The 14,216-nt window shown below is 40.5% G+C and overlaps 1 protein-coding gene and 1 long non-coding RNA gene across 6 annotated transcripts in view; one reads left to right on the forward strand and one right to left on the reverse strand.

The window, feature by feature from the left end:
• TERF1 (telomeric repeat binding factor 1) overlaps positions 1-11,541 on the reverse strand; it is a 33,821-nt gene extending 22,280 nt beyond the window's left edge. For 3 of the 5 annotated variants that reach the window (XM_027064388.2, XM_027064387.2, XM_027064386.2), the window contains exons 1-3: positions 11,188-11,539; positions 4,893-4,988; positions 706-827 (exon numbers count right to left, since the gene is read on the reverse strand). In XM_027064388.2, coding sequence (XP_026920189.1) covers positions 706-827; positions 4,893-4,988; positions 11,188-11,494 — 525 coding nt within the window. In that variant the 5' untranslated portion in view covers positions 11,495-11,539. Of the gene's footprint in view, positions 1-705; positions 828-4,892; positions 4,989-11,187 lie in introns of all 5 variants that reach the window. The other 2 variants (XM_053208311.1, XM_027064389.2) reach the window with 1 other exon arrangement.
• The window catches only part of LOC113600689 (uncharacterized), a 79,533-nt gene continuing 76,069 nt past the window's right edge, over positions 10,753-14,216 (forward strand). The window contains exons 1-2 of the long non-coding RNA XR_003421814.2: positions 10,753-11,882; positions 13,654-13,730. This is a non-coding gene — a long non-coding RNA (uncharacterized LOC113600689). The remainder of the gene's footprint in view (positions 11,883-13,653; positions 13,731-14,216) is intronic.

Raw genomic sequence — 14,216 nt, forward strand, 5'->3', positions numbered from 1 at the left:
TTCTTAAAAGTAGCAGTTATATTTTTGCCTGTTCTCTTCTGGTCTTAATTCCACTTGGCAATCAACACACTAACAATAATTCATTTTTGGGAAGGTGAGCTTTCATCTGGAGTTTTTTCTCCTACCCAACCATAAAATAATTTTCTAAAACTGAGGAAAAATTTATTTAACTAGAACAATCCTTAGTATTTGCTTTGCCCGTTAGCAAAACATATTTTCCCTGCTACTGTATCTTTGAATGACTTTTTTGGCTCTCACTCTTTAATAGGTTACTCCTAAAACTCCCTCTACATAGTTAAAATTTTACATTCCCTTATTCACAAAAACCTATGAATTTCTTATCAAATATTGTTTTTCATATTTGTAATTTTTAATAGAAATTGAGACAGTACATACTACTGATTTTTGAAAGTTGCTTTGTGATCTTTAAACTGATGCAGTGTATTTTCTCAAGTGGGGGCAATATATATATATATACATACTTAGGTAGCAAACATTAAGTCCCAACTCTCAGAGCTTGTGTCAAAGAATATAAACCAGAGGTCAAATTTCTGAAGAGAGTAAGTATATTAAATTTTACTTTGGGTTTACCGCCCAACTTCTATTAAGTAGCTCTTAATTGCTCTAGATGTTGTGTGCTTCGATTCTACAATAATAATAATAATAATAATAATAATAATAATAATAATAAAGTAATACTTATACCTGAATTTTAATTAAATTCTGTATTTCTTCATGAAGTTTGTCATGTTCGTTTTCAATTGAGGCCCAAATCATCAGGGCGGATTCCAAGGGTGTAACTCGTTCATCACTTTCAAACTGTGCATCTTTTAAAACCAGAACAAAAATAAGTAATTAAGGAAGCTGAATAGAACTTTACTTTGGTCAATTTTTAATGAATTCAGTTCTTTAAATGTTTACGGAGTATATACTCTGTGCTAGGCAGTATTCCTGTACACAACAGTTTAGGCAAGTGATTTGATTCAAGTTAATTTCCTTTTCTTCCTTTGAAAAATTTGAAGGAGCATGCAATTTAAATGTTAGGAGTTTCAACGATTTCTACTTTATTTCCTGTTGTCTTCTAATTGTGTCTTCAACATTTTGATAATTTACTTAATGTTTACTTATTTTGAGAGAGAGAGAGAAAGACAGAGAATCAATCCCAAGCAGGCTCTGCATTGTCAGCACAGAGCCTGATGTGGGGCTCAATCCCACAAACTGTGAGATCATGACCTGGGCCGAAATCAAGAGTTTGACGCTTAACTGACTGAGCCACCCAGGCACCCCTCCAACGTTTTAAACATAAAAATTTATTAATTTGTAGAGTAAGTCTTTTTATATTCCCAGCCCTGTGCCAGGTACTTAGGATACGACCAGGAAGAAGAAATGGTTCCTGCCTTTATGAAACCCGACTGCTAGCTATGAAGAAAGACAAACTGATGTGACTGGTACTTTATTAGAATTATGTATTATGCCAGCACTTCTCAGCTCTAGCTATACCTCAGAATCATCAGAGGAGCTTTAAAAAACTACAGGGATGCCTCTACAGAGTCTGACTCTTGATTTTGGCTCAGGTCATGATCTCACAGTCAGGACGTGAGATCAAGCCCCAAGTCGGGCTCCGCATTGAGCGTGGAACCTGCTTGAGATTCTCTCTCTCTCTGCCCCACCTCTGTGTGGTGTCTCTCTCAAAGTAAATATACAAAATAAAATGCAAATAACCTAGACCCATCCTTTAGAGATTGATTTAATTAGTACGAGGTAGAGCCCATGCATCTGTATTTCCCAAAAACCCTCTAGGAGGGTCTAGTGTATATGAGGAATAGAATATCAACTCTACGAAAGGATACTAGAAGAGAATCCTTCATGGAAGAGAAACAATCCAAACTGGGACACTGAGGACAAATAGGAGATAACCAAGTGAAGAGGATAAGGATGGGAAGGAGAACATTTCAGGAAGACAGCAGCAGAACAAAAGGCAGAGGAGTACAAAAGATATTCACACTCATAGTCAACACATATTAACGTCCTATTACATGTTAGGCACTATGCTAAGTGGTTAACATGCAGTAGCTCCTTTATCCACACAATTTCTTTAAAAGGGCATACAACGTTATCAACTTTGTCTTTTATAAAGTAGGACCTGAGACTTGGAGAGGTGACACAGCTAACAAGTAGTAGAAGCAGACTCCAGAACACTTAAACACCACTTACTTTGTCTTAAAAAAGGTGTGTTTCAGGAATAACAAGATGCTTGGTAAGGCTAGAGTACATGCTGGAAAGCATGAAAGATGAAAATGCAAAGGCAGATTGCCTAATCCTTCTAATTTCACATTTGTTTTTCTTTTAAAAACTCACTTCAGGGGTGCCTAGGCAGTTCAGTCACACCAGTGTCCGACTCTTGATTTTGGCTTGGGTCATGATCTCATGATTCGTGAGAGTGAGCCCATCAGCTGACAGTGCAGAGCTTGCTTGGAATTCTCTCTCCCTCTCTCTCAGCCCCTCCCACCCTTGTGTGAGTGCTCTCTTTCTCTCAGAATAAACACTTACAAAAATAAAAACTCACTTCAATATTTATATTTCCTATTAGGTTTCTGGATGGACATTATCTAACCCATCTCATTAATCTGCCTTCCTTCTCATAAATGTGAGATGTAGGGGAAAAATGTATCACTGTCAAATCTTAATTTCAAAACCTTTAGAGTAGACTTTCACTTTCAGGCAGAATGTAGGATACTGTGGTAGGCCAACATTCCTATTACAGCTAGAAAAAAGTGGGATAAATTGCAAAAGCATGTTGCTAAAGGTACGGGATAGTGGTGGAAGCAGAGAGAACTAGATGAACTACATCTCCAGGGAGAGAATCCTTTTGAGGGGAGGTGATGAGGGGCAGCTTTTCTTCCCTGGCTTCATTTGTTTATAAGGCGAAGATTCAGTAAGTGCATTCCAGGCAGGGAGATTTTACTGGGGTAATAGCAACAAGGAAAGCTTCTGGCGGTTTCCTTGGGGCTAGCTTGGTGGACTGGATAGAAGAACTGAAAACACATGGTTGGTTTTCCCCTCAGGACATTTGCTGAGTTCTGGGGCAGTTCAGAAAGCTGGGGTAGAAAGGTAGGGAAGTCTCCCGGAGCTGCACGGAACTTAAAAAATAAAGTCCCATGAGAGAATGGAACCTGTCGTAAACAAACATTTGCCCTTCAAGACATCTGCCACATTTCAAAGCTATGTGGGGCAGAGACTAAAGCTAATATGGTAGCCACTGTCATACATAATTGTTAAACAGGTAAAATATGGCTAGTTCCAAATGGAAATGTGCTTTAAGTATAAAATACACCCAAGATTTCAAAGACTTACTGCAAAAAGAGGGGTACAATGTCTCATTAACATGTTTTATGTTGATTATATGTTTATGTATTTTAGAAATATTGGGTTAAATAAGATATTGTCAAAATTAAGTCCATCTGTTTCTTTTCAATTATATATATAGCTCACATTATATTTCTATTAGGCAGTGCTGCTGTTGAGCAACCACTTTAAAAAAAAAGGAAGAGTTATATATACAGCTGAAAGTCTACCATATAAATTAAAATAAAATTTTAATTGCTGCCTCACTTGAGTCCATTATGGTGAAATACATTGATTGTTGATAATTGACATGGGCCTATCATGTCTAAGATATACCCAAAGGGGGATCCTGGTGAATTTCAAGATTAAACCATGGCGCCACAGACACATTCTGCATTTCTTTCCAGAAAGAAAGGAGAGGCTAGAGGAAGGGCCGTCCGGGAGAAAGTTAAGATCCACTGAACAACTGCTAACATGTGAAACACAGTTGGGCACTTTAGAATATTTTGTCATATTTAATTTACAAAACAACTGTTAACAACCATGTTAACTTATTGTCCGCATGGTCAGGAATTCTCCGATTGTGTCCACATCCAGATGCTTTTCTTCTTTAGCTACCAGGCCCAGACTACCTACAGTTCTGTCTCCCCATATCTACTCTGCTTCTAGTCCTAGTCACTTATGGTCATGGCATTAACTGCAGCCCTAGTCTTACCCCCAACACGCAGCATACTGTATGAGCCAGAGCTGGACAGTGAACGTCACGAGAGTGGCACTAACACACTGGGATTTTCCATACTACAACAGGATTATAAGTAAACAGTTTCATGTTAAGTACTGCCTACCACTTAGCACTGTTGGGAAAGCATTTGTGTAAATTGTAAACACCAATATAAATATGTAATTATTTGTAGCAAAAGGTCCTTTAAGTGACCATGTTGTAAATATCACCCATTACTAATAAACTGAAGCAGGCTTGCCCATTACAATCTAAAATTACCTGTAGAGATAAAGGAGAGAGCTTTTATAGCTATAAATCATATTCACCTATCTAAATAAGTACTGAAATCAAGTTCAAATAAAAGGTTTCAATTATCATAGTTGCGAGTAAAAAACAGAATGTGTATGGAAGAGTCACCACAAAGTTACCATAGTCAAATTTAAAGTAAATCTCCAGGAAGGTCCATGAAGCGTGGCTCCCCATGTGTCACAATCACCTGGGAACTTATTAGAAATATAAACTCCAGGGCCCCTCCCAACCATCCTATTGCATCAGGAATTCATGGTAGGGAAGGGGACTCAGCATTCTGTTGTTTAACAAGTGTTCTAATAATTCTGAAGCAAGCTAAGTTTGACAACCAGCGCTCTAAGGAGATGAGAACTGTATTTCTCTTACTTCCTTTAAAAATGCTTGTATAGATGTACATGCCAAATACATAGTGCAAACTCTCAAAAACAACTAACAGCTTCCATGTGTTTCTTCTCATTGTTTTACCTTTAGACATAGATTAAAACATTTCCAAAATAAGATAAAAACACATATTTACCAAGGGTTTTTCCTGCTGCAACTCTTGTCAAAAACTGACATATGAATATAGTTCTCAACTGATTAGCGGTTAGACTGGACAGCCCATGAATAATAGCTGAAAAAGAAAAGATATGAATTTTATTAAAATATTAAAAAAAAAAGCCAAACTTGACCCAGCAGTGCCTCTGTGTGGTTGGTTGAGGTAATAGGTTATAAACATGCAAAAATCATAAACCGAGAGCTATATGCTTTTATTTATAGGCAATTTTTTTAAAAATGAGAAAAACAGCAATGAGCACTTTTCTTGTAAAATAAAAACAGATTTTCACATGCAGAATAATAAATACTTAAAAGTACTTTCACAGGTAGCACTCTATACGAACAAAAAGGGAGATTTAGACTCAAACTGTAAAATGTGTCTAATCATTAGCTGGAAGTTTATTTTATACCTTAAAACTCCTACCTAATATTATAGGAAATATTTTATATTATTTTGGTCAAGGTTTCAGTTAAGGGAGTCTGTTAAACTTACAAAGATTTAAAAAACCTATTTATTGGGGCAAGCTGGCAGCGAGGAGACAGCCCGAGGTGTGGCCACCTGCTGCACCCGAGGCCCCGTGGCCTTTCCAGAAAGCCTTGTGGGTCCAAAGAAGTGAGCGCACAGCCTGATCCAACAAGAGCGTGTTGGCTTTCTCGCCATAGCCATGGGAACGTCCTGATAAAGCCTCTGCCGGGGCAGCTGGCAGCTCTGGCACTCCGCAGCCCTGACCTTGGAGCTCCTGGAGGGCTGCAGTGTGAGTGCTCCACTGAGGCACGAGGCCAGTCAAGCTGGTCCCCCTGTACCGAAAGGTGCGCCACCCAGCGCCCCAGGCTTACAGGAGCGGGAGCCCCCTCTACTGGCGGTTCTGCGCTCTCACCTCAATGCTCAGCAAGCAGTGGCCCCTGTGCAGGCAGAGATGGCAGGGAGCACCTCCGGCTTGCCCTGCCGGCTGGTGGAGGACCCTGCGGTGGCAGGAAAATGTGCTCCGTGTGTGAATTCCAGACTAAAACCACCTGAGTGTGCTTCCACAGGGTATGTGGAGAAAAATCACATGCAGCTCATCTAAGAGGAATGTTCAAAAGCTGCTGCTCAGCTCCAGTAGAATACTTATTCCAGAAATTCGAAGGGGCCGTCAGAGACGTGCCCTTGGTGTTCGCTGTGTTCATCAGTGACAGCTGGGCAGAAAAGCTCTGGAAACAAATCAAGTCCACATTGCTACCTTTTACTCTTTGATAGATGTTTTAGGGATTGTGTCTCAGACACAGACCATAGTATAAATGAACTTGTGGCGCTCCTTCTTGGGAACTTGTGGTGGCAATCCCCTCTTGGTCTCCAGTCTAGATCATTACCGGAGCAAAATAAAGAGCAGAATACTTCCTTTATTGTAATTTGGTTTGGGACAAGAAGTCATAGGAGCAGACACGGAAAGGGGGCAGCAACTTTAGGCCTCAGTTTACCAACTACCTATCTTCCCTTTCTTCTGCTACTTATTTAAAACTTTCAGGATACAATTTCAGCAAAAAAAGTTTATTTCTCAGCCAAAACCTGTTTCTCCTCAACCCTAACCCCAAAGAAGAAATAAAACTGCAGATGTATAAAAAAAATTTATTAATATTAGTCTTCCAAATATTTGAATGCCCACGCAGATGTTACGCTAGGCATTGAGTATGATGCTGGAGTAAACCATAATCCTGGATCTCAGTGAATTTATTACTATGTAGCAATGAAAGACAAATGATTGAACAATTAAAGTAAAAACGTGGAGAAAACTGAAAAAGACAAGTACAGAATGCTATGGATGCATATAACAAAGAAAGCTTAGAATGTGTTTTAGTAGCTAGTTGGAGGAAGGAGATAGGAAAGCTTTTCTGAGGAAATTATGTTTAAAGTAAGACCTGAAGGTTCCATAGTTACAGTTCACCCAGGGCTTGGTTGGTGTATATAAAGATTAAATCAACTAGCAAAACCAAAAAGTGGTCTTGCAGCTACTAAGCAGATAAAAGACAAATACGTTGACTTGTATTTATTTCCTCAATTCTAAAATAGCATAATCTTAAACTATACCAGAGATTATCTGGACCAAAACCAGCTACAATTTAATTAAACAAGATTCAGAGAGAGCACAAAATTAATATAAAATTTAAACAGTTCAATACTTACTTAACAGCTACTGCTAGCCAATGTTAAAGACAGAAACCAAAAGTTACGCCAAGTGATCCATTAAAATTTTAATGCCACAAAGATTAAGTATGGTATAGGAGCAAAACAAAAGAATCTACTCTATGCTAGGGAAGAAAGTCAGACCTCTCACCTCCCTCCATATTCAATTTAGTCCATATGCAGTACCTACAAATACCACTGCCTTTCTGTTCTTTGTACCTGCTAGCCAAAAAACAAAAACAATGAAAACCTCCCCTGGTTGAACCTGGTTATTTGCTTTCTCCTCACCTGTAACCAAACACTGCTGACAGAAACACGTTAGGGAGATCTACTGACTGGCTGCAATAGCCACTGTATTTAAGCACTTCTAACACCAGGCACTACTCTAAGCACTCTATACCAGTGGTCTTCAAATGGGGGTGATTTTGTCCCTTAGGGGACATTCAGCAGTGTCTAGAGACAATTCTGAAAGTCACGAGTAGAAGGGGGATGCTGCTAGCATCTAGTAGTTCAGGTCTGGGACGCTGCTGAACGTCCTACAAAGCACAGGAGAACCCTCACCTTCACCCCCCTCCACTCGTGTGTACGCAGAACAAAGAATCATGTGGTGCAAACACACAGTGTCAACAGTATTGAAGCCGTCGAGAAACCTTGCTTTATATCTATCAGTTCATGTGTTTCAACAACTCTCTTAAGTAGATACTATTATCAGAACTTTACAGATGAGGAAACTGAGGGCGCCTGGGTGGCTCAGTCGGTTAAGTGTCTGACTCTTGATTTCGGCTCAGGTCATGATCTCATGGTTCCTGAGTTCGAGTCCGCATCAGACTCTGTGTTGACAGACAGGAGAATCCCTCCTTGGGCTCTCTCACCGTCTCTCTGCCCCCCACCCCAAATAAAAAGATGAGAAAATTGACCTACCAAGAGGTAAGTAACTTGCTTCAGGTCTAACAGCTATAAAGTAGCAGAGCCAGGAATCAAACTCAGACAATTTATTCTGGAGCCCATGCTCTTTTTTTCTTTCTTTCTTAAGTTTATTTATTTTGAGATAGAGAGTGAGCAGGGGAGGGGCAGAGAGAGGAAGAGAGAGAATCCCAAGCAGGCTCTGCTGTCAGCGTCAGCCAGAGACCGGACTATATCCCATGACCTGACCCCTGAGATCCTCACCTGAGCAGAAAAAAAATCAAGAGTCAGATGCTTAATGGACTGTGCCACCCAGGTCACCCCCCCACCCCCGCCCCCCGGAGCCCATGCTCTTAATCATTATCTTAAACTGCTTCCCAGTCTGGAAATGGCCTAAGTTAAGTGAGGTGTGAGAATAATTGTGAGTCAGAATGAAAGAGCTAAGAATTTTCTAGAAAGCATCAAGAGTTGTGTGTTTTTGAAAAGTTTTGAAAAGTAAATGAAATCCTATAAAAGATAAAAGGAAGTCCTTTCAGTCAAAATGGAAATACAGTGACAACACTATGTTCACAGCTTATAGGTCACTGACTAGCAGTGCAACTTTAAAAAATAGTTTACTCTCTCTGGCTTTCTGTGCCCTGATCCTAAAAATAATAGAGGTGGCCTAGATTATTCCTCGGGTCTTGACCTAGAACCTCAAAAGAAGTCTTTAATTTTTAGAAAGGTTTTCAATTTATAGAATTATTGTGAAGACAGAAGTCCTATATACCCTCCCCCCACTTTCCCCTATTAATAACATCTTGTATATGTATGGTACAGGTTACATTAATAAATCAATATTAATATATCATTAACTAAAGTCCATGCTCTTTTCTGACTGCCTCAGTTTTTACTTATGTCCTTTTTTTTCTGCTGATATCACCCAGGACACATTACATTTAGTCATCATCATAGTTTCTCAGATTTTCCTTGGTTTTGATTACCTTGGCAGTTTTGAGATATTTTGTAGTGGGCTTTGTCTGATGTTTTTCTCACAATTTGATTGGAGTTAAGAAGTTTTGGGAGGAAGATCAAAGAGGTAAAGTTCCATATTCAATACATCCTATAAAGTATATATAATGCCAAACTGTCACCGTTCCTGTTGACCTTGATGACCTAGGTGTGAATTAATCTTTGTTAGGCTTCTCTACTTTAAAGTTATCCTTCCCCCAATGCCATACTGTACTTCTCAGAATAAAGTCACTCTGCACAGCCCACACGTTAGGTTTCACCTCCTTGACGACATAGTAGCTTCATAAATTACTTGGAATTCTTCTGCAGGAGATTTGTTTCTTATCTCATTTCCTTATTTATTCCATCATTTATTTACATCAGTATGGGCTCACAGATAAATATTTTACCTTTGGGTTAGAATTCAAACTATTTTCTTGCTCGAGTTGCTCTGGCCATTGGGAGCTCTTACAGCTGGCTCCTGTTCCCTTTGTACCCCCAAAAGTTCTTTTTGTCTGGGGGTTTGCTGTTAGCACTTCCTTACTTCCTGGCACAAGATGCTCCAGGTTCATCTGTCCTATCTCCTGTCCCAGTGTCAGATTCAGGCCATTTCTCCAAAGAGCGCTGGTTCCCTTTATTAAGGAATGGTATTAGAAACCAAGCCTCCAGTGCTAGGTTACTATGTAGGGTTACACTGCTTCTGTGCCCTTTCGTCTAACAGAATAAGTAAATGAATATATACTAACTAACCTGTGTCTAAACATGTATAGAAATATGCATAAACATTTCTATACGTAATCATTGTTAAAAGAAAACCACAGGCCCAAAATGGCATCACTCAGGCTAAGTCCCCAAACTGGGCTTACTACCAAATCTGGTTGCACTTTCAGCCTTCCCCAAATAGTCTAAACCGGTTGGTAGGAATTTTGTGACTGGAGCCAAAGTCTGCCAAATGGGCCTTCTCCATCCCCCAAAGAAGGATGAGGTAATCTGCGTAAGACGCCTGCTGTTCCTCCTAAAGGGAATGGACCTAGACTGGAACAATCCTTTTCTTTTGCTTATAACTTTCTTGCCCTGCCCTCCTTCCTATAAAAATCTTCCATTTTGTACAACTTCTCCACCCTCCTCCCCGCTTGGCTGGGTGGGATGCTGCCCAATTCACGAAATTGTTTAATAAAGCCAATTGGATCCACAAATTTACCCAATGAATGATGTTTCTTAACACCATTTATGCCTGTATTGAGCCAAACAGGAGCTGATACTAATGTTTCCAACTCAAATTCATTAATACACAGATAATCCTACCTTTCTCCCCAAAGTGGACTTTTTAAATAATTTTAAGTATAACGAACTGGCTTCATTTCAGGATTTAACTTTCTAATTAATGGTTAATTAACCATGGCTCTAGTGCTATCTGACACAGTCAGTATATGGAAAGGTTCTTGGAGCGGAAGATAAGGCACAGGTGTGGAACATTCCTTTTAACCTACCAACACTTTAGACTGCTTGACTAGTCCACTCCTCTATAAACTAAGATTACCTGCCTAATTTACGGGATGACCATGAAGATGAAATGTGTCGATACTGTTTTCTGAAGTGTTTAATTTTATATTAAACACCAGCGTATCTTTCTGTTCTCATTGAAAAAGCCAGTCTTCTCTGAATCTGTTTTTGTCCATCGCTTACAGACTGTGTTGTGCAGGCAGTAAATTTCATTGACAGTTACTTTTATTCTGCAGGCAACCAAGCCAAATGAGATTTAAAAAGCTCACAAATTAATAGAATACACTGATGCCTGGGTCACTTGGAGGCCACTGTGACCGCTTTATAAATGCCATCACAGGAATACCTGAGTCGATAAAAACAAAAAATACAAGCGCCAAAGGAGAAAAAGGACTTGAGACGCTGGGCAATTTTATACATTTTAACTCGTTTGACCCTGCATCAATTCTAAATGGCGGTCTAATTCTAATTCTCTCTTTACTGAAGAGAAAAACAGAATCTGAGAAAAACTGAGAAGCTGCAAACAGGCGGGTGCGGGATTCGAACCAACCTCAACTCGGAGCCTCGGGTCTTGCGCCGCAGCAGCCCGGGTCCCCCGACCCCCCAGGGGTACTGCGCTGCAAACTGGGCTTTGACAGCTCGCAGAGGTTCCCGCCCCGCTCCGCGTCGTCGCCCCCGGCCTCAGCGCAGCCCCGAACCGGGCGCGCCCAGCACTCACCCTCTGCGCTGTCGCGGGTCCGGTGGAAGTCCTCAGAGCGGCCGTCGCGGAAGGCCCGGCAAAGAGAGAGGCAGAGGAAATCGAGCATCCAGCCAGCAGCGACCGCCTCAGCCTCGGCCACTAGGCCCGGGTCTTCCTCTTCCTCTGGGACCCCCACTTGCACCTGGCATTCCAGTAGTTCCTGGCACTCAAACTGCTCCTGATCATCTCTCGGCGTTTCTGCCATTCGCTCTTCCGGGGGCTCCGCGTCCTCCCCATCCGCACGCCCCCGCGGGCTCGGAGCCGCCAAGACACCATTTTCCGCCATGTTAAATCACTCGCGCGAGTCCGCCCCCGCCCCAGGCGCCGAGCGACGATTGGCTAGTGCGGGAGGGCCCTGGGCGGTGCCTCGAAAGGTCTCTTCCGCCGGCGGGAAACCACCAATCACACCGCCAGGGTGGGCGAGCGACTTAAGCCTTGCATTTGATTGGCCGAGGCCTGCTCCCGCTTCAGGATGTTGAATTCCCCGCCACGCTGCAGCCGGGCTTTGTTGGTAAACTGGACTACTACGGACTGGGCGACTAGTGAGGTTAGGAGGTGAGGAGCCTGATAAAGGCAACATTGCTTTATACTCCTGATAAAATGCAACATTGACGGCAACAGCAACACGGTTAGTTAAAATAGAAAGCATTTTACCCGCAGTGTACTTCAAAAAGGTAGGTGATTAGAACTTGTCACCGTTATCCACGCCTAACACTTTAGGCGGTAGTATTCACTTAACACAATACGTGATCACCAACCAAAACCGTTACAACGGACTTACATCCAAGCCTCTCCAACCTTAGCGTGCATCACAATCAGCTCGGGGGCTTGTTAAAACGTAATTGCTAAGCTTCATGCCCAGAGTTTCTGTTCTGTAGGTCTGGATGGAGGTCCTTGAATTTGCAAGTATAACAAGTTCCCAGATGATGCTAGGTTGCTTGTCTGGGGACCACATTTTGAGGATCACTACTCTGGAAAGAGTATATTACTATGGAAATGAATTTAATTAGAGTCTTAAATAGATATAGAGGTCAGCTTGTACAACACTAAGTGAATGATTATTTTGAACTTTGAAACTTAGAGCATAAGAGGTGATGGGGGGGCCTCTAGTTATGTTCTGTTTCTCTATGTGGGTGATAGTTACTTTTGAACATGATTTATGCACGTTTCAATATTCAATATGAATAAAAAGTTTACTTTAAAACCCTTTATAACACATCCAACATTATCAATCCTTTATGTGTTTTAATTTTACACACAGTTTAAATGTTGAGTCATTTAAAGCACAATATTGCAGCGGTTAAGAATGCCTAGGTTGGAATGTCCCCTACCAGTTATCCACTAGCTGGGTGACCTTGAAGGAATTATATCTCAATTTTCTTTTCTGTACATTGGGTATAATAATAATAGCCTCATCAAAGGCTTGTTGGGAAGATTAAAAGACTTGACAAATATAAAGAATTTAAAACGAAACCAGGTACATAATAAGTGCTCAATATTAGCTGGAAAAGCAGGGCATTTGTACTATCTGGAAAGAGAGTCATGAGTCAGACGGGAATGCACCTTCAAGCTCTAATGGCCCTATAGAAGGTAAGTCCTGCTTGCAAACAATGGGGAACAGGGTCTAAGGGAGTAAGGGTTAAGGTACATTATGAACATAGCAAACAAACACTGGGTTTCCAAACTGAAACTTTTTTTTGCCATGCAAGGCTCTCACGTGGAGCCTGCTTCTCCTTCCTTTCCTCCAAGCCTCCTCTTCTTCCCAGCTGGAGTTAAGGGTTATTCTTAAGTGTATCGCCAATTTATTCAAAGCCACAAAGTAAACATATTTTTCTATGAAATCAATTTACTGAAAGATTCAGGGAAGTGAAACATTTTTTACTATTTAAAGCAATGGTGTATAATGAAATGAGGTGAAGAATTTCATTAAGATTTAATCCTAATCAACAACAAAATTTTAGTTTGGGGCTACATCCAGCTATATACTACATTCTCTGTCTTCTTCCCTTGCTGGTATTTCACTGAAGAGAATTTAAGAAGCGCTGGCCTAATAGGGTGGGTCAAAAGTTATTTTAAAATTTTATCCCAACAGAAAGTCAGTAATACAGAGTTTTATTGGGTTGTGGGCCAGAAAATAGGCCTGGAGGAGGAGGTCTCTCAGAAAAAAAAAAAATTTCTTAATTTTTTAAACCTGCCCATCAACAACAACATGGATGGTAGGTTTGTTCCTGTAAATAATACTTTGACATCACTATGATCAGAAAACTCAGCTGTAATAAGTATGAAATACCTACAATAAAACTTATAATACATAAAGTCCCAATAACACTTTAGCCATATTTAATTTAATGGTATGATAGATAATTCAAACACATGGCATTTCAGGAAAACTTATGCAATTCGTAAACATTCTGAGATGGTGCTTTTTTTCTTTTTTTCTGGCAGGAAAGTTCATAATGTATCATTTCCTTCGGGACTGCTTTCAAGGTGATGGATTCTAGTAATCTGAGGTGAAGGAATGGGTGAGTGGGGAGAAAATCATGATTGTGGGTAATATTAGAAGATTACGTTTCTTGCAAACTTGGGTATATGGACTGAGATCCATAACTGCTACAATTATCTTCAGCTAAAAGGCTGTTTATTAGGGGAGGGATTTGATTTGTTTTGTGATGTTCTTAAGAGCACATCATGATCTTACTTACAGACCTTGCTCTATTTACAGTGGGGTTATGCCCCAATAAAACTATCATAGGTGGGAAATACTGTAAGTCAAAAATGCATTTAATACATGTAACCTACTGAACATCACAGCATAGCCTAGCCTACCTTAAATGTGTTCAGAACACTTACATTAGCCTACAGTTGGGCAAAATCATCTAATACAGAGCCTATTTTATAAGAAGGTGTTGAATATCTTATGCAATTTACCGAATACTGTACTGACAGTGGAAAACAGAACAGTTGTAAGTATATTGGTTGTCTACCCTTGTGATCCTGTGGCTGACAGG

Source organism: Acinonyx jubatus, chromosome F2, assembly GCF_027475565.1.
Source record: "Acinonyx jubatus isolate Ajub_Pintada_27869175 chromosome F2, VMU_Ajub_asm_v1.0, whole genome shotgun sequence".
In the NCBI taxonomy this organism is placed as follows: Eukaryota; Metazoa; Chordata; class Mammalia; order Carnivora; family Felidae; genus Acinonyx; species Acinonyx jubatus.